This window comes from Microtus pennsylvanicus, chromosome 5, assembly GCF_037038515.1.
Source record: "Microtus pennsylvanicus isolate mMicPen1 chromosome 5, mMicPen1.hap1, whole genome shotgun sequence".
Lineage (NCBI taxonomy): Eukaryota > Metazoa > Chordata > Mammalia > Rodentia > Cricetidae > Microtus > Microtus pennsylvanicus.
Window position 1 is genome coordinate 86391213 of NC_134583.1, and position 26475 is coordinate 86417687.

At 52.8% G+C, this 26475-nt stretch overlaps 1 protein-coding gene across 1 annotated transcript; it reads right to left on the reverse strand.

Moving 5' to 3' along the window:
• Positions 1 to 458: 458 nt before the first annotated feature.
• Positions 459 to 26463, reverse strand: Ighmbp2 (immunoglobulin mu DNA binding protein 2). The gene is made up of 15 exons (XM_075972939.1): positions 26170 to 26463; positions 24899 to 25068; positions 23054 to 23243; positions 22786 to 22883; positions 19876 to 20039; positions 16552 to 16752; positions 14076 to 14223; positions 11496 to 11670; positions 8574 to 8756; positions 8212 to 8330; positions 7445 to 7539; positions 6565 to 6688; positions 4938 to 5786; positions 2165 to 2334; positions 459 to 1248 (listed from the first exon to the last, which is right to left on the reverse strand). Exons 1-15 carry the CDS (start codon positions 26253 to 26255, stop codon positions 1045 to 1047), a joined length of 2976 nt encoding a protein of 991 aa, XP_075829054.1. The 5' UTR covers positions 26256 to 26463; the 3' UTR covers positions 459 to 1044.
• Between the last annotated feature and the right edge of the window lie 12 nt (positions 26464 to 26475).

Sequence of the window (26475 nt, forward strand, 5' to 3'; positions counted from 1 at the left end):
CCAGGAGGGGAACCTCAGGCCCCAGGCCAGGAAAGCCATGTTTCCCTTTGCTTGAACAAAAATAACCCTGAGGGAGAGCTGGCAGACAGCAGGGCATGAAGACCCCCATGGAGGGAGGATTCAGAGCCTGGCTCCACCAGGAAGCAGCCCACCCAGTCATTCTTGGGATTCCCAGCTTCTTCCTGCAGCCTGGGTTGACTGTCCAGTTACATGGTGCCAAACCTCCCAATCTGGAACTCTATCTGCCCTGCTAGGAAAGTCAGCTGAGAGGGCACCCTCTCCCTCCCACACATCACAAAACTGCCCCAGCAATGACCTTGCCTTGTCCACGCTGCCAGACATCACCCACACCATCACTCTTGGACGCCCTGGGGGAGGGGCTACCACTGCCCATTACCTCATGCACAGGGTGAGGTCTGAGTCAGAGGGAAAGGATGCTCACCTCCGACACAAGCGAATAGACACCATGTGCACACTTTAATTTGTAAATAATTTATATTCTCTTGAAACAAGAGCCTGAGGCTAAAATGCATCTGTCGGAGTTCCCATGAGAAACTGTTACAGAACGCTGGAGAGGACGCAGTCTGAGGTAAGCAGTGAGGTGCCCTGGGTCAGCTCCTTCCCGTCACAGTCACCAAGCAGCAGAGGCCAGGCAATCACAGGCTAGGAGCTGCCCAACCCTGAGGTAACACCCTCCCATCCCTAGAGCACACACTCTACGACTCTACGTCCACTGTGTCACTGAAGAAGACAGGATGAAGGTGGCTACAGCCAGCTAGCAAAGCAAGGCACTCACTCCTCAGGACATGCATCTGAGCAGGATTAACAGGATAATGGGGCCTGGCCAGTCAGGGCAGAGTCAGTCTGATGGCGTCTAAGAACAGGCAGGTCTCCCTGCACACAACTCTCTTGTCATGGGAGGAGCAGGGACATGCCAGGTCGAGCAGAGAAATGGCCAGTACCAGACTGTGACTGCTGACTCTGAGGAAGCTGGGCCCAGGGCCTGGCCCTCTGCTCCACACAGCCCTGTACGAGGACATGGCCTCATGTTCCCCTCTCCTTCTCCTTCCTCTTGCTTGTCCTCTGGCTACTGAGCTCGCCCAGTTTCTTGTCCAGCCTCCTCTGCAGCTGGGCCCTCTTGGCTGGGTCCAGAGCCCTGTCCCTGGTCCCACTGCCTGCATAGAGTACTCCTTCCCGACTGATCCTCTGCCGGGCATGGGCGCGAGCCTTTTCACCGCAGCCATGGATCTGAAAAGATACAAGAGTAGTCAGGGTGAGCTGTGGACAAGGGAGACTGCAGCCAGCAGATGGACATCTAAGGGACGACCCAAGGCTGGCCTTTCACCTCCCCCGAGTCCATCCTTCATAGCTATCCAGTGAGTGGCAGACACCTGAGGCTGGAGCCCTGGAGACTGTGGATAAGAGACAGCACCCCTTGTATGAACAGAGTGGTCAATATGGTCCCTGCAGCTGCTTCTACCCACCAGCTCCACTCCCCAAGCTGCTGCCCGTCTGGTGCTACCACGGCCCTGGGCACACCTTGTGCTGCTCATACCCGACTCTGACAGCCCAGGCCGTCTGCCCAACCCAGCTGACTCTGCTGGGACCTCTGCTCGCTAAAAGGACAGATTGCTGTCACTCCTGTACTCCCCGTCAGTCAGGCCCACCTTCCCACCCCTGTCAGAATCAGCCAAACAACCCCAAACTGTCCTGGTTCCTGCATTTCCTCCTGGGAGCGCTCAGTAGTTGGCGTCCCCTATTCCATGCCAGTCTCTTTCTCAGATGCCCACCAAGCCCAGGTGGCCTGGGGTAGTCAAAGCTTGCTCTGCCCCAAGTCCTCAGAGGTCCTATACCTGATCCTGAGGATTCTAGAGGTATCACTCAGGCTGCAAGTCGGAGCCCCTCCCCAGCTTCTGCCTGGAGCTAGGTTAGCGGATCTACAGAGAGCAGGATGGACAGAGCTCCTCTCCATAGAGTTCCCACCACTGTGCCTGCCCCCTGGCAAAGGCGCACTTTGCTCCCCGTGCCCCGAGTGTTCCCATAAGACCATGAGCAGCATCCGCTTTGGCTTTTACAGAAAATGGGCTTGGGGGAGGGCTTCACTGGTCTGGCTACTCCCCCCAACAAGTGTGATGCCCCCACACTCTCTGGGAGGAGCCGTCACCTCGGGCAGGTGGTGGCTGAGGCAGTAGCGGCGGCTACAGTGTATGCAGAACTGGCCCAGTGTGGTGGTGCTGGCCGAACACTTGGTGAAGCTACAGGTGTTGTCAGCCTTAACCACAGCTGACACCAGGGCATCAAAGTCCTCCTCGCAGGGCAGAGCCGGGGCTGGACCTGGGGAGGAATGAGGCAGTGCTCAGGCAAAGGGAAGGCTGGAGATCAGACGCTACAGACAGCAGACACCCCATCCCCAGAGTCTTTGGTGGGATTCCCCATCAGCCTAGGAAGCCAGAGTCCTCACCAAGCTGACAGCCTGCCCAATACACCGACCACCTCACAGTCCATTCTCAAAGGAAGAGGACATGGCGCAGAGCTGACAGTCTGCCCACTCCACTGCCCAGCCTCAAGGGAGGAGGGCAGGGTGTAGAGTGCCCCTAGAAGTTCACCCTTTCACCCAGAAAATCCTTTTGGGGTGAGCTCTCTGAAACACCAACTGCAAAAGCAGAACCCAGGCCAGACAGCAGTACCACCAGGGAAGGAAGCTGCCCAACTCGGGGTCTAGTAGAAGCCCCTCAAATTCTTAGCCAGGGGCAGGAATTGTTCAACAATGAAGTGTCTAACTTAAACTGTAGGTGTTCAGGGGTCAGGATGGAGCCATGAAAAATCTAGCACCTGTGAAAGGCTCCAGAACACACAACGAGCAAAAATCTATTCAAAATCAATGTGTGCTGTATGGTGCCCCTGCTGAACACGCAATACACGCGCTTAGTACTGCCGCCACGTCACACCACAAGTGGCCAGCCTCTGCGCAGATTCCAGCCACAGTTAGGAGCTGGCTGCTTCACTGTATGTGACCCTGTTCTCACAAAGGCATCTTGTTCTAACTGCAGACCCCAGACACAATGGGGCCCTTTCTGCCCAGCACGTCTCAGAATTTACCAAATGCTGCATCTTTGAACTGTGTTGTGTTAGACTGACTGGAGGCAAATTTGTTCTCATTTTTAACAAATGCTCAAGTTCTACATACACCAAAGAACTAAAATGAAACGTTATGACTTACTAGCAAACGTTTGATTTGTATTTTATATATCCACATACTCAGGGCCAGGTAAAACTTTCTCGGGTGAAGGCAGTGGGATGGCTCACTCATTAAGGACACTGGCCTCTGACCCGGGCGGCCTGAGTTTCATCTGTAGAATGAAGAATACTGACTCCTGCAAGTTGTCCTTTGACCCCCATGTGTGCTATGGAACATGCACCCACATATACACAATAAATAAACATAAAAGTTCTAACAAAGAGCCTTGGGTGATGGGGGTATGAATGTCAATATTTAAGAAACCCCATTTCTGCCACAGAGAAAGCTCGGGAGCACAGAGATGTAGTAGCAACACGCTGTGGAACTCCACAAAACACACATGTGCGTGAACACAGGAGACAGAGTACTGGGAGGAGCCTACACAAGCACTGGCAGACGCGGCCCTGGTCTCTTCCTGGCTCCATGCACACATGTGCTGGTAGGTGCTGCAGTACCTAGGCACACTAGGGTCAGGTGTGACTGACACCAGACCAAGGTCTCCCAGAAGCCCTGCCTCACCTGTGCCCATCTAATAATAGCTGCTCTGCCAGTTCTCTCTCTCTCTCTCTCTCTCTCTCTCTCTCTCTCTCTCTCTCTCTCTCTCTCTCTCAGACTGTATAAAGGGGAAAATGAAGCCACCCAGTCACTGGTCCCTGCCACATCCTAAGTAGAATCAAGTGACTTAGAGAGGGCCTTGGGAAGGGTTCGTCCCATGCTGGCAGCGTCCTCAGTGAGCATGCTCAGGAGACTGACAGGAAATTAGGACCCGGCAGAGCAGTCAGACCTGATGGAGGGTGCTACCCAACCCTCCTGCCTTCGGCTCATCATTCCTGTCAGCTACCTGTCCATGGCCAGGGCCTTGAACCTTTGCAGGTCCTGGGGACTCTGAAAGATGGTGGCCTGAGGTAATCCTAGAACCCCAGGAGTAGATGGGGCTCCCAGGCCACCTAGGCCTGGTGGCAGGAAAAGCAGACGTGGGTAGGTCCAAGCTTGCCAGTGCACAGACACAGTGCTTTTCTGTTTGAGGCAGGGGTCATCTTGGGGTCGCCAGCACATGGCCTGACTACAGGAGCCATTGTACAAGTGCTATGGCATGCATGGAGCAGTACCACAACCCTGCAGCTGGTTCTGAAGCCGAGAATGGCACTCACCGGAACAATGCCCCAAAGGGAGCTGACCTGTGGTCCTGCTGGCAGGGGCCCACTTCAGTGTTCAGAGCACCTGTACCATGCCCACCAGGTCTGCCCTCACTGTGATGGAGCATGTGTGCCAACTCGGGGGCTGGGGTCACTCAGGGGACAGCAGGCCCAGCGCAGGCTGCGTGCAGAGCACAGTCTCCTGGGCCCTGGCACGGGGCAAAAGAACAGTGGGCTCAGCAGGCCTGCAGCTCTCAGACCTGCCCCTGTGCTGCCAGTCAGAACATGCCCTGCCCCAGAGGGCCCCAACTGCCTCCTTTCCCCCTTGGGACAGCAGCACTAAGCATGCCAGTGCTTCTTTCTCCTGCTCCTACAGGGTTCTGGGGACCCACAGTTGACCTGCCTGTTACTACCCCAGGAGAGGCCAGGCCAGGGAGACAGGAGTCATGGGAAAAGCAAAATCCACATAGACAAGAGTCTAACTGGCTCCTGAGTGGAGGGGTGGCAGGTGGCAGGAGACAGGAACCAGTGGCACCGTGACCTTGAGAGAAGCTGTGGCTCACCTTTTGTTTCTTTTTTCTTTTTCTTCTGTGGAGCCTTCTGTGGTCTCGAACCCACATCTGGCTGAGCCCTGACTGGCTGCGCTTGGCCGCCCTGCTGTCTCTGCAGCCTCTCCAGATGCAGGGTCTTCAGATCCAGCTGTGCGGGGTCATGTGACTGCCCAAGGGGCTGTTCTGCCAGTGGCTCAGACTCAGCCTGCGCGGGGCTGGGGGGTGAGGGAGGCTGTGGGGCTACACCACCAGAACCCGCAGGGCTCTTCCTACTCACTGTGATGTGCCGTGCCTTCCCCTCCCCGGAGCTGTCGTGCCTCAGCCCAAACTCCTCAGCTATCTGGTGAACTCGCATCCTGTCATGGGAGCTCAGGGATGCAGGGAACTCCAACTGGGACTCCTTGCTGGCCACAAACTTCTCGATCACAGCCCTAAAGTGCTCTATGTGGTCTGGGCCTCCAGTTCTGTCAGAGCCTCCTGCACTGGAGCTAGGCTGGGAGTGGACTTGAGAGCCCGGCTGCCTCTCACTTGGCTTCCTGCGGCCCTGTCCGGCGGTTGCTCTGGCCTCTTGGCCCCTCTCCTGCTCACTGGCAGGCTTCTTGATGGAGGTGGCAGGGTCCCTGGGCTTGGGGGTGCGGCCATGGCCCTGGGCACCCTCATGGGTATAGTTCTCAGGGACGATGTCGTCCAGGTACTCAAAGGCTGTGCGTACCTCCCCGTGCTCTGTGAAATAATTCACCAGGGTCTTCAAAAAGGCATGGTTGTTGACAGTGCGGGAGTCACAGATGACTGCCACGTGGCGCCGGGCACGGGTGACAGCGACATTGATCCGCCTATCCTCAGCCAGAAAACCAACTTCACCTGAAAACAGGCCAGAAGTGAGAGAGACAGATCCAAGGCAGGGAACAGGACGCTTGTCAGTGACAGTCACACGGGTCACATCGTCAGAGCTACAGCAGTCTCCAGCCGCCCCTGCATTCCCTGCACACACTACCTGGCCTGCCATTGCCAGGGCGGTCAGCACATCTGCTCTGATGCTTGCCCCGCTGCTGACCTGCGCAGTCCAGGCAGTGTGGGAACTGAGAATGTACCACTGCCTGGCAAGTACAGCTTCCTCCCTACACCTGGACTCAGGACTCCATGAACAGCTGCTGTGGACACAGGACAGAGCTCTGTGCCCAAGCCATTTCCCTCCTCCTCCATCCCCAGCCTGCTACCAAAGCCACTCTCAAGCTCACTGTCTAGTGCCTGGGTGCAGCTTCTCACCGCATGGCAATCTACAGACACACAAAAATCAAATCATCCCTCAAGCCTAAAAGACAGGCTCTAGGGCAAAAGAGGGGGGTTCCTCCTGGACAGGGTGACCACGTCACCTGGGGCCTACTATGGCCCAGTCTGCCTCCCAAGTCACCAGCTCCCTGATCAGACTGAGTCCATTCCCTCTGCTGAGAACACCATGCCCTCCCCTCCCGACACTAGGCTGTCTTCCCAGGATGCTCCCTGCCCGCCAGGGCTCAATACCATGCTCTGAACACTGATGCTGCCCATGTGGGGAGTTCCACATGTCTTCACCATCAGCACTCACTCCAAGGATGTGCCCAGGCTGTGCCCAGGGCTCCATGGGGGCTACGCCACGTACCTTTCCTGTTGGACCTGACGAAGGTCAGGATCACGGCCTCCTTCTCTCGGCCTTGGAAGCCATCAACAGACTTAATCTCGAGCTCAGGGTGCTTGCTGGAGAGGCTCTGCCTGAGCAGATCCACCTGAAACAGAAGGCAGGACTGAGATCTCATGGCCAAGTCAGGGACCCCATCACACCGCCGTGGGCACCCTTCAGTGACAACAGCAGCAAACTGTGTGTCCCGGAGGCCTTAGCCTATTTCTCTTCTTAGCCTGGGAGTGAGTGCTGATGTGAAGACATGTGGAACTCCCCGCATGGGCAGCACCAGTGTTCAGACCAAGGAGCGTGGTATTGACCCCTCCAGGTCAGCAGAGCCCAGGCAGGCAGGGAGCATCCTGGGAAGACATGCGAACAGAGCAGTGGAGACTGAGCTGGGAAAGGGTCTCCACTAAGCTATATGCTGAGAGGGTGGTAGCACTCTCTGAGTTACGACATCTCCTTGCCTCTGATGGTCTCCTATGAACCAGAATGGGGTGACACTGTTTACGAAGACCTTGCACTATACAGGCAGCAAGCTTCTCCTACCAAAGCAGACAGGAGCAGGGGTACAACTTGGGCTAGGCTGATCCATCAGCATGGCCGCTAGGACTATGTCCACCTGAGAATGCTGGCCTCAAGGAAGGTCACAGCGGGGAACCAGGCTGAGGTCAAGCTTGTAGCAATATGAGGTGCATAAACACAGTCTCTTTCCGGTGTCCTCTGGGCCCTAGACCTGGTCACAGGGAGGTCCACTCTAGCCCTGGACTTTGCAGTCACAGATGCCCACAAACTACACTGTCCTCTCAGCCTCTAGTCAGCTGAGTCCAATGGCACAAAGAAACAAAGGGGTCCTTCACACCTGAAGGTTGTAGGGTGCGATGACAGCAATGTCACTTGCATGGACCCCAGCATCCACCAGCGCTTGGACGTGCAAAGTGACGAGGCGAACTTCGCCTGGGGAGGAGAGACAGCAGCGTTCAGTGAGGGCCATGCTATCCAGCCTCCATTACTGAGCTGTGGGAAACACTTTCTGTTGTTATGAGCAGATCTTATGCTGGGCCACGAGCAGGGAGCATCCTGGGTGCTGGCCAGCTGACCAGAGGGTGAGCAGGCTGGCAGATGAGCTTCACAGGACCTGGGTACTGCTGCTGGCTTAGGGAAATGAACCAAGCAGCCAGGTTGGTGTTCAGAGGACTGTGGGAAAGGCTACCAGGCCCAGGAGCCCAGGCATCAGCTATGCCCAGGAAGAGCACACGGATGCTGCCCTAGCCCTTGGAGTCCAGACAGGCCCACAGTTCATCGGGAGCCTGTCCTCATCTCTGCCACCACTGTCTCGCTAAAGCAGACACCCGGAGTGACCCATTTTACTTCATTTTTAAATACGTATTTTCACTTATGCGTAGATGTGTATGTCTGAAAGCGTGACCACACGTGCCTGGGTGCCTGCAGGGCCAGAAGAGGCCATTAGCTATGTTGAGCTGGAGTTAAAGGCAATTGTGAGCTGTCTGATAAGGGTGCTGGGAACTGACCTTGGGTCCTCCGAAAGAGAAGCAATGCTTTTAACTGCTAAGCCGCATTTCCAGCCCATGGAGTGAGAAGGACCAGGGATCCCGGCTGGTGACTCACCTGGGTTTCCCTTGGACTGGCTGTCCCCCTCGTCCAGCTCCAACAGCCCACAGCCGGCCGTGTCTATGAGCAGCAGGGGGACACTTGTCTCCTCTGTGTTAGCCACACCTGGGAGGTCCCTGGCACAGGGGTAGGGAGAAAGTAGGACCAACCTCCTTCACAAGAACACTGGTCCTTCCCACCAAAAAGACCAGAACGGTTGCCCAATGGGTCCAATGCCAGGGAGACCCAGGCAATATCTAGAAGGTGAGTGTCAGCAGCCTCTGCCACCCCAATCCCCTAACAGGACAGACACACTTCCCTCCCACAGAGGGACAACTGGGGCTGAAAGATCAGGGGAAGCAAGAGGCCAGATCACTCACTTCAGGAGGTGTCCCGCCACAGAGGGATGGGCAGTAAGCTGCCCGTGGTACATGGCCTCCGAGGCCCAGCGTGTGATGGCCTGGTGCATTCGATACTGTACAGTCAGCATCCTTACCACAGCAGAACCATGCTTCTCTGCCAGGCGCTCCATCAGGCTGCGGGACAGCCCAGCCAGTGCTGCCCTGTGCCCAAGAAGGAAAAACAAAAACAAAAGAGTGCTGAGTGCAGACGTGACACCGTGGGAGGGCAGGGAAAACTGTCCTCAATCTCAGGACCCAGGACCTCCCCAGCTTTCCACATGATGGGAGGGAAGGCTGGACTGGGCTACAGTATTCAACATACCCACCACCACCTACGAGCACATCCACCCCTCAGAGCAGCAGGACTCGGCAGGTGGCAAAGACACAAGAGGGAGACAGGGTCCAAGCAGATCTGAGGGCTCTGTGCTGCTCAGATGATGGGAGAAGAACCCTGAGCCACCACCTGCAGTGGCCTTGAAGGGCAGATAAGGCAGATACGGGTCCTCCCTGAAGCCTGGAGTCCATGCAGCCCCTTTCAGAACTGAAGTCCCAGTGCTGTGAAGTAAGTATGCCTGGATCCAGCACTCGGGAGGTCATGAGTTCAAACCACCTTCAGCTACATACATAGTGAGCCCAAGGCCAGCCTGAGCTACATGTCCCAAAACAAACAAACAATCAAATTCAAATGCGTTCCCCAGGCCCACACTGTCTGGGGATAAACACACTCATTCTTTACAGCTGATCCATTTCTACTTTATCCAAAGGAGCGTGAGACCTAGAGCTTAGGTACAGTCTGAGGCTGCCCACCTACGGAGACTGGCACAGTGCCTCTCTCCACATTAAAATGTTCAAGACCATGTGAAAGCTCCCCCATTCCGTCTTAGTGTGCCCCTAGGAATTCACGTGGTCCTTCAAGTTGAGAATCAACTGATACTTTTAAATATGTATTTTTAAATTTTATGTGTATAGGTGTTTTGCCTGCACTTTTTGCTGTCTTTGTAGCCCACATGTGCCTGCAGAAGCCAGAAGAGGGCATTGGATCCTTGGGAACTGAAGTTACAGACAGTTATGAGCCTCCATGTAGCCATTGGGAACCAAACCTGGGTCCTCTGAAAGAGTAGCCAGTTCTCTTAATCACTGAGCCGTCTCTCCGGCCTGTGATTCAATTGATTCTTAAGGACCACTGTTACCTAGGTAACTAAGGTCAATGTGAAATAATCTTTTTGTACACTGTGAAGATGTGTTGCTCTGATTGGTTTAATAAAGAGCTAAATGGCCAATAGCTAGGCATGGGGAGGTACATGAGTGAGAGAGTCAGACAGAGATAACTCTGGGAAGAAGGGAGGAGATGCCATGAGATGCAGAGCGAGCAGGATGGGAAGTATGCAGATGAGGTAAACGAGCCTCCGGGCAGCACACAGATTAATAAAAATGGGTTAATTTATGTTTTAAGAGTTAGTTAGAGACAAGTCTAAGCTATTAACAAGTCTCTGTGTGACAATTTGGGAGCTGGCTGGCAGGACAGAAAAGTCTCCCTACAGGCCAAAGGCAGGGCATATGCCTGTCATACCCCTATAAACCAGAAGTGCACAGTACAGCCACTGACATCACCCAACTTTTCTAAGGGACACACACGGTCCATATTTTCACAGGAACAGCCCAGAATCTACCCTCAGTTCCCTAGAGGACAGGGTCACCTGCTGTCACACTCTGAGAAGCTACCAGGCACACACCCTGAGCCTTCTCACTCCTGCTCAGACCCCTGCTCTTCCCATCAGGACTTTCAGGCTCCCCAGAATCCTCCACTCTACCCCATCAAAGTTCCTCCACCAAGCCTGGTCCTGAGGGACAGCTGTAGGTGCTTTTCTTCAAAAGACCCTTGCCTGAGCACCCCACCTAGGGTCACCCACCCCTGGGAGGTTCCCACAGCACCTTTCCAAGCAATCCCTCCTCCACCAGAGTTCCAGCTGCACCAGGACCTCAGAACACATACAGAAAAGAGACTATTTCAACTGCACCAGGAACTGGGGCAAAGCCTCCTCCACTGCAGGGAGGCCACAGTGGGGCTGAAGGCCCTGGCTTCTGGAAGCAGACCCGTCTGCTAGTGATTACTCATATGTCAGATCCTGCACACAGGCCCACAGTGGGCTTTCTAGATGGGATGCCAAGCAGATAAGACAGATAATCATAAGAGACTGGCAGGATTCAAGCTGAGAGAAACCACACGAACCGTGAAAGGGACTGACAGTACCAGCTGAGTTGAGTGGACACAGTAAACCACATAGGATTCATCGAATGGAGGGTAAAGCCACCCAATGCCCAGGGATGCAGTGGTCCAGACAGAGGGGACAGTGAGGCAAGGGGCACATTGAGATCTGGGAAGGCAGCGTGGCCAGAACAGTGAGTGGGATGAGAGGGTAGACGACGTGAAGGGCTGGCCAGCATCACTTCCTCCAACCAGGAGAGGCTGAGCCGAGCCACTCCACCAGTCCTGGTGAAGGTACCTAACATGCACACTGCAGAGCCCACAGCAGGCTGGGAGCTAACTGCCGCAGGCCAGCATGCCCAGCCCAGAGGGGTTTTCCTAGCTCCACCATTAGGCCTGCCCATCCTTCACAGGCTCTCAGAGCAACAAGCCTCCAGTGAACACAGGAACAAGCCAGCTCCACGCTAGGACCCGAGGCCACAAAGACGAGGGTGACCCAGCCCTCACCCTCACACAGCACACACTCCAGCTGATCAGCTGTGCAGACACCCCAGTTCAGCACAGGGAGGAGATACAGGTGAGGGCCATATGACAGAGGAACACCCAGACCTCATGGAGAGCTTGGGCTTGGAGGCTGGTCCTGTGGGACAGTAAGGAGTTAAGGGGCCTGCAGTGCAGGCGGACAAGTGTCTTACTTGTGAGAGACGGTGGTAGGTGGCAGCTGTTTATGGTCTCCGGCTAGGATGCACTTTGGGGCCTTCAGCAGGGGGATCCAACAGCTGGCTTCCAGGGCCTGGGCACACTCGTCCACCACCACCACATCAAAGTGGTTCTCAGGCAGCAACTTCAGAGGGCCATCGGACGATGCCCCTAAAAGGAAAGGGAACCAAGCTGGCTCATTCATTTTTGCTTCATGACCTACAACTACTATGTACAAGGCCTCAGAGAAGGCTCAGTGGAGAAAGAAGCTTGCTGCCAAGCCTAACGACCTGAGTTCAAACCCTGAGACCCACATGCTGGAAGGAGAGAACTGACTTCTGCAAAATGTCTTTCAACCTCCACACATGTCCACTCCCACAAATACACACACGTGGGCTGGAGAGATGGCTCAGAGGTTAAGAGCATTGCCTGCTCTTCCAAAGGTCCTGAGTTCAATTCCCAGCAACCACATGATGGCTCACAACCATCTGTAATGGGATCTGGTGCCCTCTTCTGGCCTGCAGTCATACACACAGATAGAATATTGTATACATAATAAATAAATAAATATTTAAAAAAAACAAATACACACACGTACATAAAATAAGTAAATAAAAATATCTTATTTAGGATTTCAACTAAAATTTAAAAGGAAGAAGAAAACAATACTAGCAGACATTAAAGTGGAAGAACACACATCCACACAAGAACGGTGGTGCACACCTGTGATCCCGCCCTTGGGAAGCGGAGGCGGGAAGATAAGGAATTCGGGGTCATCTCCAGACAAATCAGGTTTGAGGCAGTCTGGAGCCACATGAGACCCAGTCTCAAAACGCACCAGAAAGTTGGGGGTTGGAGGATGAGTCAGCAGTTATGAGCATGTGCTGTACTGCTCTTGCAGAGGACCTGAGTTCGGTTCCTGGCACCCACATGAGGTGGCTCACAACTGAAACTCTGTAACCCCAGTCCAGGGGTTCTGTGCATGCATACACACAAAAAACACACCCACCCCACACACAATTAAAATAAAACTTTTTTAAAAAAATCAAATCCCCAAACAAATAAATAAAACCTCTTTGTGATGGTAAACTGGGTAATTAATCAAGGAGATGGGACCTGTCATTCACATCTCTGAAGGTGGATTCAAAGCAAGAGCTGAGAGCTTGGAGAAGCACACAGTTGTACACTCTGAATCTGCAACACTGTCTCTCTGTGACTGAGCCAACAGAACAGGTGATCAATACCCTGACTGACATTCATAACTACAGCTCTCTTTCCCATGAAGTACACACAGAACATTTCAGATGACTGATCATGCTCTGGACCACGAAGCAAGTGTCTCAATAGACCAATCAAGGCAAGGCATCACCTGGAATTGGATATCATACACAAGGAGCCAAACTGAAAGCCAGATTCAGGAAGGTAGTGCAGGAACCCCCGACTATTTAGAAAGGACAAAACACTGCTAAATAACAGAGTCAAAACAGAAACCAAGATTTCATGACACCCCCTCTCTCCAACAACAAAAAGCAACTCAGGAGTGAGAAGGAAGCTAGTGTGATGGCACACACCTACAACCCAGCACTCACAGACTCAAGCTTCACTGGGGCAGGAGCATCACTCAGAGTTTGGGGTCAGTCTGAGCTACACAGTGAGCTCCAGGCCAGACCGGGCTTCAGAGTGAGACCTTCTGTTGCCTCTTCTAAATAAGTAGGAAGAGGGTCAGAGAACATTGCTGTGGGACAATGCTCTTGCACACTGGAAATATTTGTCACTCGTATTGGTTTAATAAAATGCTGATTGGCCAGTAGCCAGGCAGGAAGTATAGCTGGGGTGATCAGACTAGAATTCTGGAAAGAGGAAAGGCAGAGACACAGTCACTAGTCAGCCACAGAGGAAGCAAGATGAGAATTCCTTACTGAGAAAAGGCACCAAACCATGTGGCTAAATACAGACAAGAATTATGGGTTAATTTAAGTTGTAAGGCCAGTTAATAATAAGCCTGAGGTAATAGACCAAACAATTTATAATTAACATAAGCCTCTGTGTGTTTCTTTGGGACTGAACGACTGCAGGACCGGGCAGGACAGAAACTTCTGTCTACAGAAGATGGTTCAGTGGGTAAGAACACTTGCTGCATAAGCACAAGAACCTGATTCAACTGCCCAATGCTCATATAGACAGCAGGGAGTGGCCCACAAGAGCCTATAGCCCAACACTGCCAGGGGTGCAGGCAGGACCACTGCTAGGGCTTGCTGGTTGTGAGCCTAGCTCCAGGTTCGTGTGAAATGCTGTCTCAGATACAATGCAGAAAGCAACAGAGCAGGACATCTGACATCTTCCTCTGGCCTGTGCTTGGGCATGCATACCCATGTGTGCACACACACACACACACACACACACACACACACACACACACACACACAAAGAGAAGATGCCCAGAATAGCCTGTGTCTGTGAAAGACATTGATTTCGTAGTTACTAGACACAGCAAATCCCAGCCCAGAGGCCCAGGAAGGACAGCAGCTGTCGCAGACTCTGGCCAAGGCCGTGTGGCAGGAGGGCCATGCTCTCACCTGTGTTGGTGGCTAGGACCACGTCTGCCGCAGTGAGGCTCTGGACTATGGCTGCTCCTTCTCTCTCCTTCAGTTCCTTCCTTAGCAGTTTAATTTCATTCCGAAAATTACTTTTCTCTCTCTTATCCTGGGTCTTTTTGTTCTTGCCCTAGGAGAAAAATCGCTAATTATTCCAACAAGACTCTGCATTTCTTTTCTGTGCGCTCTCGGGCAGTCAGAGATGCAGCTCAGCAAATTCCTGGGGCGGGGCTAAACAGCCGGATCTTCATGAAGGAAGCACATAGTCCACCTGCCGGAGGCCAGTCCCCACCAAAGGGCATGAAGGGACAGTTAGCTGCTAAAATTGTGACCATGACAACAGACAGCTGGTGCTCCGACAAGAAAGTGTCAGGCCGGACTTGGGTGGGAACTTCAGTCAGAGGCTAAACTCACCACTGTCACATGTGGACAGGGGTGACGCGTGCACTGCCTGAGCCCCGCGCAGCACACTCACCGCCGTCACACGTGGTCAGGGGTGACGCCTGCACCGCCTGAGCCCTGCGCAGCACACTCTCCGCCATCACATGTGGGCAGGGGTGACACCTGCACTGCCTGAGCCCCGCGCAGCACACTCACTGCCGTCACACGTGGGCAGGGGTGACGCCTGCACTGCCTGAGCCCCGCGCAGCACACTCACCGCTGTCACATGTGGGCAGGGGTGACACCTGCACTGCCTGAGCCCTGCGCAGCACACTCACCGCCATCACACGTGGGCAGGGGTGACGCGTGCACTGCCTGAGCCCCGCGCAGCACACTCACCGCCGTCACACGTGGGCAGGGGTGATACCTGCACTGCCTGAGCCCCGCGCAGCACACTCACCGCCGTCACACGTGGGCAGGGGTGATACCTGCACTGCCTGAGCCCCGCGCAGCACACTCACCGCCGTCACACGTGGGCAGGGGTGATACCTGCACTGCCTGAGCCCTGCGCAGCACACTCACCGCTGTCACACGTGGGCAGGGGTGACGCCTGCACTGCCTGAGCCCCGCGCAGCACACTCACCGCTGTCACATGTGGGCAGGGGTGACACCTGCACTGCCTGAGCCCTGCGCAGCACACTCACCGCCGTCACACGTGGGCAGGGGTGACGCCTGCACCGCCTGAGCCCCGCGCAGCACACTCACCGCCGTCACACGTGGGCAGGGGTGACACCTGCACTGCCTGAGCCCCGCGCAGCACACTCACCGCCGTCACACGTGGGCAGGGGTGACGCGTGCACTGCCTGAGCCCCGCGCAGCACACTCACCGCTGTCACACGTGGGCAGGGGTGACGCCTGCACTGCCTGAGCCCTACAGCACACTCATCCTTGTCCACCTCCATGTGCACCATCTGACCCCAGGCTGACACCTAGATCTGCATCATACAGTCTCCAATCTCCCAAAAAGTAGGAGGACTCCTGCCCTGACATCCTCTCTGCTGCCATCATTCCCCAGTGGTGAGGTCACCAAGGAGAACCAAGATGAGGCAGGGGGATTGCTGATGGGAAGACACAGCCCATCCCAGAAAACTGAAATAAGAGATCCTGGAGTAGAGCCACTCCCCTGGAGCCCACTGCCACGTTGCTCTCCAAGCCCTGGTGCCCCTGGTATGAGAGGTGACATGGACCAACGATTCCAGAAGGGACTTACTTTTCTGAGTATTTTCTGGCCAGTATTAGCCAGCCCACCTTCCTAGCACTGGGAAGGCACCAGGAAATGTTTGTTTTGGTTGCTTTTTCTTCCAGGGCCAGAGAGGAAAGCGAGGGCTGTGCACACGCTGGCACCTGCTCTGCCCTGCGCCACCCCCAAGGCCAGGGAACACTTTCTTCAGGCCAATTTCTCACCTACTCCACACTCCCAAAGCAGCTGGATCCCTACTAAATGCTCCGTGCACTTCTCCACCACAGCAAGCCGTCCAAACTAAAGAGAGGCTCAACACTAAAGAGTGGTCCAGTTTGTCTCAGGTGGCCCAGACTGGTCTTGAACTCCCTAGGCAACCCAGGATGACTGTGAACTTCTAATCCTCCAGACTCTACCTCCCAAGAGCTGGGATGAAAGGCCTGAACAACCACGCTCAATTTTATGTGGTGCTGACATTGAACCTAGGGTTTGTGCCAGCTAGGGAGGCACCCTGAGCCACGCCCACGGCCCTGGATTATAAAATACTAAGTGAGCCGGGCAGTGGTGGCGCACGCCTTTAATCCCAGCACTCGGGAGGCAGAGGCAGGCGGATCTCTGTGAGTTCGAGGCCAGCCTGGTCTACAAGAGCTAGTTTCAGGACAGGAACCAAAAGCTACGGAGAAACCCTGTCTCGAAAAATCAAAAAAAATAAAATAAAATAAAATACTAAGTGAGCAGACAGATTAGGAGAAGGAACCTGGGCAGAAAGAACAGCCACTCTTTAAGAATGAAGCTCAAACAAGCTTATGACAAGGACACTGGCTCCACGATACCTACAAAGACCTGGTCGATGTCCCTTCTGATGTCAGCAACAATCTGGGCATTGTCACTGCGCGCTAGCACTGCGTCCAGTGAGTGCTGCTGGGCAGACTCCAGGAGGCGGGCGGGGTGCCCCAGGCGCAGAATCCGCTTCTTACACAAGGCCAGCCGCTCCACCAGATTGTCCACAGCAATGTTGGAGGGAGCACAGCACAGAACCTGGGGAGGTGAAGCATACAGTGAGGCTTCTACCAACTTCCTTCCTTATTAAAACCACGTACCAACTGGGTGGTGGTGGCACGCACCTTTAATCCCAGCACTAGAGGCAGAGGCAGACAGATCTCTGTGAGTTGGAGGCCATCCTGGTCTACAAAGTGAGTTCCAGAGCAGCCAGAGATACATAGAGAAACCCTGTTGCAAAAAACCAAACCAAAAGAACAAAAACCAACAACAAACAAACAAACAAAAAACCCACCTACCAACCCACTAAACAAAACATTAACTCCTAAAGGACAGAAAGTAGGCACTAAGGTGAGAGAGTAAATACCGTGGTGTTCAACCCAGGCACAGCTGGATAACTAGACCCTAGATAGCCACCATCTCTGCGTCCCCAAGCGCTGACACTGTCAGCTGACTCGTGACTGCACAGAAGACTCTAAAGTTGCTAGTGCAGCAGCACAGACCTGTGACCCCAGTGTTCAGGAGGCTGAGGCAGGAAGTCAATGTGGGTTCAAAGCCAGCCTGGGCTATACAGTGAGGGGAGACAGAGAAAGGGGAAAAGGGAAGGGAAGAGGGGAAAGTGGGAGAGAAAGATTCAAGTGGAGGAAGGTCAGAGAAGCCAGGGAACTGTCCCTCCTCAGTTTTGGCCAGAATTAAGCCATTTCCTTTACCAGCTCTTGTCCGCCAGTGTTTTGGTAAAATGGCCACTAACAGCACTGAGTTCAGTCAGTTTTGGCAAGCCTTCAGATAAGAGTCCCTCTCCCAGCGGCAGGTGGTTTTTTGGAAAGGGACCCTACACTTACAGCCAGTCAACAGTATGGACTCTCCTGTCCCAACTTTTGGAGTTGGCAGCCCATGAGGCACACCTCGCTGGCAACTTCTGGCTTCTGTAGCTTGTCTGTCTACCTTGCTTACACAGTACAAGTGAGATCGCAGTGTACTGATACACTGGTAACTTCTGGCTTCTGTACCTTGTCTGTCTACCTTGCTTACACAGTACAAGTGAGATCGCAGTGCGTTGACATAGAGAGTCCTTGTCAGCTGTTTAAAGTCACAGCCAGGCTGTAAGAAGCACGGGACCTGTCCTGGGAGTCAGAAGAAGCAGCTGGGTACTGGCGGCTCCCGACTGGGACCTAACCAGTCCATAAGAAGCACGGGACCTGTCCTGGGAGGTCAGAAGAAGCAGTTGGGTGCGGACGGCTCCCTACTGGGACCTGAGAACTGGAACCCTGAGGACAGTCGAGGACTTACCCAGCATCATAATCTGGGATCAGATGCTTCACTCTGAGGTGAGGAAGTTGTCCAAAACAGGAGCAGCACCCACAGGGCTAACTCCAGCATTCCTGCGACAGCTCCCTGTGAGCAAGTACAAGCATAGCTCGGCTTCCTGCCCCTTTTAATGATGTGGGAGTATCATATATCAATCTGTTGATTTCATTGGTTAAGCAATAAAGAAACTGCTTGGCCCTGATAGGTTAAAACAGGTGGGAGGAGTAAACAGAACAGAATGCTGGGAGGAAGAGGAAGTGAGCTCAGAGAGACGCCATGCTCCCCTCTCCTGGACAGAGGCGATAGCTCTGTTCTCTGAGGCACATGCGATGAAGCTCCGACCCAGGATGGACGTAGGCTAGAATCTCCCTGGTAAGCCACCTCGTGGGCTACACAGATTATTAGAAATGGGCTAGTCTAGGTGCGAGAGTTAGCCTAGAAGAGGCTAAATAGAAATGGGCCAAGCAGTGTTTAAATGAATACAGTTTGTGTGTTGTTATTTCGGGCATAAGCTAGCCAGGCGGCGGGGGTGCTGGGGACGCAGCCCCTCCGCTCCTATTACACCATTTTAATTATTTTATTTATTTATTTATTTATTTATTTATTTATTTACTTATTTACTTACTTATTTTTGGTTTTTTCAAGACAGGGTTTCTCTATTGCTTTGGAGCCTGTTCTGGAACTCACTCTGTATACCAGGCTGGCCTTGAACCCACAGAGATCTACCTGTCTGTCTCCCGAGTGCTGGGATTAAAGGTCCACCACTGCCCAGCATTCCTGTCCCTTTTCTATACACTGTACATTGCCTTGGGCAAGGCAATGGTTGGCCATGTATTTCTTTCCTGAGCTCCAACAAAACTAAATAAACCCTTTTTACTTAAAAAAAAAAAATCCAGCATGTAATCAGGGCTCAGGGCACTGTCCACAGCACCAAACACACCAGTTTCTTGTCTGACATAAACATGGGGGATCTCCCTGGTGGGCTCCATCTTGCCTTTGTAGCTGCAGCTGTTGAGTGCAGAGCCCATCGATCCAACTCCTACCCCACATGTTCTGCCATCTCCACTGCCACTCCACAGTCCTGGTGTACCCCCTGTGAACACCAGTGCACACTGAACTGGAAGGCACCAGCTAAAACCACCCCACCTGCTTTCCATCAAGAAGTCAGCTTTTCCTGCTGGTTCCAAACATCCACAAAGACACTGGCGGAAACACTCACAGGCACAGACTGTGGAGGTCACCCTGCAGCTCTGAGAGGTGGCCCTGCCAATCACCTTTTGGCTCATGCAGTCACTGTTGTACAACTAGGCAGGCTCTATTTCCCGGTTACCTTTTCTACACAGTGGGTCTACTGGTCCCCAGAACTCGGGTGTCTGTGGGGTTACTGGCTGCATACACTGGAATGCCTGGAGGACCAGGGCACCCCGTACTGATGTGTGCAAACAGTAGCATACGACGGTGCTTCATGGCTCCTAAAGGCAGGAGAGCATGCGTGGTGCACATGGATCTTGTGGGTTAACTGCACATCTGATTGACCCACTATCTGCCGCAGGGCTCTCAAAGGGCCCTGGCCAATTCCACAGTACCATTGTGAACCTAGACTCTGAGCAAGAGCACAGCAAGCATGGAAATCAAGGGAGCCTGGGCTGACAACTAAGGCTGAGCCATCTTAAGGGCTCCCAAAGCTTCCCTGTGCCTCCAGACAGGCACTCCTGCAGCAGCCCAACACTCAACCCGCAAATGCCCTGTCCCAGCCCTGACCAGCCACGCTGGACTGTGAGGGGACCCTGATGAGTGACAAGCACAGCACCCCAGAGCTCAGGGCTGGATGAGGAGGGAAGGCCCTTTGCCCACCTTTAAGCCTTGCTTCACAGCTTGGAGGATTATTTCCACCACGGTTGTAGTCTTCCCAGTGCCAGGAGGCCCGTGGATGATGGCAAGTTCTTTCTGGGCCAGTGCAAAAGACACAGCTTCCTGCTGGGAAGGATCCAGGGCCGTGTTGTAGAAAGTGAGTGGGGCTGTGGGAGAAGCACCATTGTCAGCAATCAGGAATACGGAGTGCACAGAGCAGGCTGGACCCCAGGCTGATCTGCTTTTTCTCATTTTTTGAAGCAAGATCTCACTATGAAACCTTGGCTTATTTGGGATTCACTATGTTGATCAAGCCAGCCTCAAAACTCAGAGGCCTGAGGTTTTTTTTTTTTTTAAAAGAGAAAAAGAAAGAAAAGAAAAAAACAAAACAAAACAAATAACCCAAGGTCTCCTATCACCCAGGCTAGCCTCAAACTCTCTAAGTTGGCGAAGATGGCCCTGACATTCTGATCTCCTGCTTCTACTCCCTGAGTGCTGGGATGCTGGACACAGGCTACACCACCACATCTGGTTAGTGGTGCTAGAGATGGAACCCAGGCAAGCAGTCTATCAACTGAGCTACCGCCCCAACCTCTACTTTTCAAAGCAAGATTTCTACAGAAACAAGATTCAACACCCAGTCTACTGTTGATTTTCCCTCATTTTATGAGAAAGTGCCATGCCATAATCCAGTCAATGGCGGCTGGGTGCCACAGCAGAGTGAGTTACAAAAGAGATCATACGGCTCTAGAGTTTAGATGTGACAATCTGCTTCTTATGAACTTTGCCAACAGACGCGAAGGAAGCGTTTCTGTTTCTCGGGGCGTACTCATTTCCATCGCTTTATCTCTCTTAAGTGACCAGAAAACGGCAGAGACAAAGGATGCTGCCTTTATTTTGGATAATGGAAGACTCACATAACTAATGATGCTTTCTTAAAAAGCGTGTATATATGTGCACACATGCATGTATGTGCATTTGTGTGTGTGCATGTCTGTGTGTGTGTTATGTGTGTGTGCATGTGAGACAGTATCCTTGTGGAGGTCGGAGGACAACCTCAGGGGTCATCTTCCACCTTCTTGGTCACAGCCTGCTGTCCAGCACTGCGCAGCCGGGTCAGCTGGCCCGTGCACGCCCAGGGACTTAGTCTCTAGCCCCTTCTCAGAGGAGCGCTAGGATTACACAGGATGACCATCTGGGTTCCGCGGACCTGAACACAGACTCTCCCCCTCACCAGCAGGCACTTGATCCACTGAGGCACCCCAACCCAAAAGGCCTCTTGTGCTCAGCTCCATTCCAGTGTCCACCAGAGACACCCGACAGACGAGTGCACCAAGCTCTCATGGAAAGGGTGCTGACCTGAACCTGTGAGCAGCAACAAGCCTATAAACCGTCAGAAGAGCAGGATGAGAGACAAAGCACGCACTATCAAACTCCAAGTTTCTGGCACATTCTACATTCTATCTAATTCTTGTCAATTAGATAACAGTTGCCATCAAGACACACCAGTCTTTAAAGAAAGCTAATATATTTTTGAGGTGGGTATCGTGACATAAGCCCATAATCCTAGCACTCAGGAGGTGGGAGCATGTCAGGAGTTCAAGGTCATTCTTGGCCATATAGTAAGTTTGATACTAAAACCAGCTGGGGCTACACAAGACCTATACAAACAAACAAATAAGAAGATAAAAGTATCATTTTTAAAATGTGGTGTGGTGCTGGGGAGACTGCTCAGTAGGCACAGTGCTTTGCCACACAACCATGAACTGTGTTCAGGTCTCCATCACCATGTAAACGCTGGGCACAGTGAAGAGCATCTACAGGGCCAGCACTGGGAAGAGGACACAGGGGGGTCCTGGGACTCATTGGGCAGTCAACCTAGCTAGTCAGGGAGCTTCAAGCTCAGTGGGAGGCCCTCCCTTAAAAACTCAAACATAGCCGGGCGATGGTGGTGCACGCCTTTAATCCCAGCACTCGGGAGGCAGAGGTAGGCGGACCTCTGTGAGTTCGAGACCAGCCTGGTCTACAAAGCTAGTTCCAGGACAGGCTCCAAAGCCACAGAGAAACCCTGTCTCGAAAAACCAAAAAAAAAAGAAAAAAAAAGAAACTCAAACATAAGCTGGGGTCAGTGACAGTTGAGCGGGTAATGGCACTGTCATATAAACTGACAATCTGAGTTTAATCTCTAGGACCATGTAAAGCAGGAAGGAGACGTGTTGTCTGATCTCCACATGCATACACAACACACAATCATAAATAGAGAAAAATCAGGTGGAAAGGAATTGAGGAAGATACCTTATAGCAACCTCTGCCCGTAACACCCAGATGCACACTCATACAAACACGTGCACACATATAACACACACAGTGTGTTGGCGCACATCTATAGCCACAGCACTCAGGAGACAGAGGCAGGAGGATCACATGCTGAAGGACAGTCTCGGCTATGCAGCAAGTTCTGCAATGAGAACTTCTTCAGTATTGCATTCTGGGAAGTTGGCCTAGAGTCTCCAAGTCACTCAGGGAAATAGCATCCAAAGATGGCAAGGCAGAGATCTCAAACTCAATGTAAATTCTTGCTAACAGCCCAAGGACACACCGTCCTACATAACTTCAGGTAAGAAATTAAAAAGTTGGGGCTGGAGAGTTGACCCAGTAGTTAAGAGCATGCACTGCTCTTGCAAAGGACCCATGGTTGGCTCTCAGAAACCATGCTGATCAATTCACAACCACCCCCAATTCCAACTCCAGGTGATCCAATGGCTTTCTGAGTTCCCCAAGCACTGCATGCACACACACACACACACACACACACACACACACACACACACGTACATGCACACACATGTTCTCTCTCTCTCTCACACACACACACACAAATAAATCTTAAAAAATAAATTAAAAACTCCTTACATATTTCAGCGGTAGGACTTGGGGTGGAGCCACCCAAAAGGACATCTATGAGTGAGGATGCTGGCCCAGAGTGGTACTTCTTCAGTGTCATCAGCGCTCTGTGAGGAACCACAGCCAAAATGAGGAGCTCTCAGGGACCGCAGTTCAGGGACAGCATCACCTGAGAGCACTCAGGAGACAGGCCACTCCCTCCCTCAACACAGATAAGGGCACTCATGAGTAGCATCCGAAGAAAACACCCGTCTGATCTTCAACCTGGAACACTCACTTTTTCAGTCGCTTGTAAGTGACATCGTTGGCGAGCTTCAGTAGTCTATAGGTATTCTCTCGGTCCAGGTTCAACTGGAAATCATGGGACTCATCAAAGGCCACTGTGACTGACTTTTGGGTGATGCGGGTCAGAACCCCAGTGGCTAGCTGGCTGCTTTCATTAGCATCATATAGACCCACAATATCACCTGTGAAAACAAACCCAGCTAAATATTATGGTATGTGATCCTTTCCAGTATATTTCAAATAAATATATATGATCTCAAACAATATATATCATCCTGCATTTATTCATCTGTGGGTGTCATGGTCCTTATATGCAGGTCAGAAGACAGCTTGAGGCAGTTGGTTCCCTCTTCTGTCATGTAAATCCTGGGGACTGAATTCAAGCACCTTTCTCCCATGTGTGAGTTTCCCCTGTGCCTTGAATCTTACTCATCTCCTCCCTGACTTTAGAAAGACAAGAGGAATATGACAAGGATGCTCTTGGGGTGGAAGCTGAGCTGGGTGTCAGACTCCCTATACCCCACCCTGTGCAGAACCCCTCATCTCAAGATTGCTACTTCCAAGTGACTGAGACTTCAGACTGCCCCTCAGAAGACGGACAATAGCCATATCCCCTGAATTTGGCCAACAGCAATGTCCACACAGCAGTACTCCAGCTTGCTGGTGTTCCACACAGAGGCCCAGTTCCCATTCCCACCACCCACGACACCAGTCACTCCACACGGCTTCAGGGAGGGCAGTGGACATGCTCCATCCCACTTCTTCATGCCTAAACTCTTGCTGGCTGAGCAGGCACTCTTGCTCCCATCTTCCAAGGGGGCAGACTAGATGTAGCTCCCTTAACAAGGTCAAGATCTCAAGTTCTGCTTGGTCTCACACCCATCAGCAGGTTCCTTCACTGCTTTCCCATTCCCCTCATCTTACCTTCTTCAAACCCAGCAGGGGAATTGAAAACTCTTGGGACAAGTCTATAAAGTCAAAGGCTGCCACTCAAAACAGGACAGCACAGGGCTGAAGAGATGACTCCAGAGTTAAGAGCACTGGCTGCTCTTCCAGAGGACATGGGCTCAATTCCCAGCATCCACATGGCAGCTCACAACTGTCTGTATCTGTAACTCCGGCTCCTGGGGATCCACCATCCTCACACGGACATACATGCAGGCAAAGCACCAAAGCACATAAAAAACAAAACAAAACAAACCAGGACAACACAGGCAGCACTGCTGGTTCTCAGTTTTCAGGGCTGAGGACAACTTAGCATCCCTGGTGTGTGGTCAAAAAACTCCAGAGTGCAATGCAATGGCAGCATGCTGACTCAGCATGCCAGAGGCCTTGGGTTCCATCCCAGGCACTTCGAAGAGAAAGCTGCCAATCTGGGCAGCCAAAAAGCAGTGTATTAACAGTCAAACGTGGCAGTGCATACTTGCGATTCCAGAACTCAGTAGGCAGACACAGAAAGCTCACCGCAACTTCTAATACAGTCTGGTCTACACAGAAAGTTCCAGATGGACCAGGGGTACAAAGTGAATCACGTTCCTGCCTCCAAAAACCAACAAACGTCAGGCATAATGGTGTAGGCCTGTAATCTCAGCACTTGGGAGGGAGAGGCAGGAAGATCAGGAGTTCAAGGCTCAAAGTCATTCTTGGAGGCACAATTAATTTCAGACCCCATCAGCAAACAACAATACCAGCCATGCTAACTGTCAGATTTTTAAGTAGGAAATTTTCATTGTAGAGCTTCATATTCCATCTGGGTCTGTTCTCCAGCCTTTGGGAGAGAACAGGCCTTAATCTGAACACCAGCAATGGCCAATTCGGGCCTTCATCAGACACCTACCAGAAGTGAAGCTGTTGCTGGGAAGCACCACCACAGGCCCGAATTTCCTGGGCTCAAAGGTGACCAGTCGCTGCCCGTACAGCCCGGTGCACTGGCTGGATACCTGCAGTTTCAGCAAACACACCCCTCGGCTCTGGAGCTCTTTCAGAGAACTGTGCTCCTGCCAGGACCTAGAAGACAGCCAGGATAGCAGTTTCACCGTTTGTGCCTGCACCCTTTCCTATTTTCACTTGTGCAGGAAAAGTAAGCAAGGAAAGAGTGCCGCTTACAGGCATCAAATAGGCCCCAGAGGAACTCGGAATTTGCTCCGCTCCAGCCCTGTTCTTCCCACAGCTCCCAGGACTGGTACTGCCTAACCTGCTCCCTGCGTACCAACACAGTCTTCCCTGACTATACTCAATCTTTCAGCAAGTCCTGCAGGGCCTCCCCCTATACCTTACTCCCTCTCTGCCTCTTACCCCCAACACCCTAACTGTGGCTCAAGGTTCTAGCTTGACTTTCAGTAAATCACTTCGGTCTCACAGTAAACACATGGTGTGGGAATTTCACTCTTCTACAGATGAAGTAGGGGAAAGGCGGGTACATAATTCCATAGTCACGCAGCCAGAGCAGCAAAAGACCTTCTTACTCATGACGACTGGCTGACTCTCAACCAATGATCGCATCTGCACTCAAACAGCCTGGCTTCAGGTCCTGCCTCCATGTAGGTTACCCTGGGCCAGTTATTTCGCCAGCCTTTGTCTTTCCTTAGGCAATGCACTGCGAGGATGGCACTGTGAGGTACAGAAGTGCAGGCTCTGCCTACTGCAGGCCTGTAGACGTTCTCCAGAAACAAGCCGGCTCTTCAGGAATGCCTCAGACACCATAACACGGGCTGCATCCACTTTCCTCTAGTAGGCTGTGCTCATGGAACACTCTCCTCTCCGGTTCCCGGAGAAATCTGTCCAACTCCATTTAGCTTGGATCAACCCCCAAACCCCAAAGGGGATCGTGTGATGTTTTCGTTCTCCCACCCCCCCCTCGGGGCGGGGAGGGGGAAGAGTAGTGGCAAAGGGTCTCCGGTAGCACAGGTTTGGCAAATTGGCAATGTTGCCAAAGGTGACCTTAAACGATCCTCCTGCCTCTAGTCCCGGAGAGATGGGACCGCAAGCTTGCGGCCCTGACACCTCTTGCTGCCCACTGGTCCGGCCTAGCCCGCCGCCAACACCAGACTGGCTCCGAGAGACCATGAAGGAGAGCTGCGAGGCCCAGGGACCCGAGGCTGCACTTACCTGCGCTCCTCCACCTCGGCGTCCCTCTCCAGCTCCAGCAGCTCTAGCTGCTGGGCCACGAAACTCTCCACGGTGGACGAAGCCATCTCCTCGGTGGTGCAGCCCCAGATCGGTGTTTCTTGCTCGGCCAGTTAATCTCGTGGGACCCGTATTCCCGCCAGACCCTGTCCCCCACCGGGCCAGTGTACCCAACGGACTTGTACTCCCTGTCGGGGCAGTGAATCCCGACGGACTCGTTTCCTGTGTTCCCCTGCTAAGCCAGTGATTCCAGCAGGACCCGTGTTCCCCTCTTACAGGTGTTCCCCA

Coding starts and splice junctions, on each gene's coding strand:
- Ighmbp2 (XM_075972939.1), bottom strand. CDS start 26,255: ATGGCTTCGTCCACCGTGGAGAGTTTCGTGGCCCAGCAGCTAGAGCTG. Junction 22,884..23,053: donor ACTTACAAGCGACTGAAAAA/GTGAGTGTTCCA, acceptor GGTTCCTCACAG/AGCGCTGATGACACTGAAGA. Junction 8,331..8,573: donor GTGGCGGGACACCTCCTGAA/GTGAGTGATCTG, acceptor CCCCTGTGCCAG/GGACCTCCCAGGTGTGGCTA.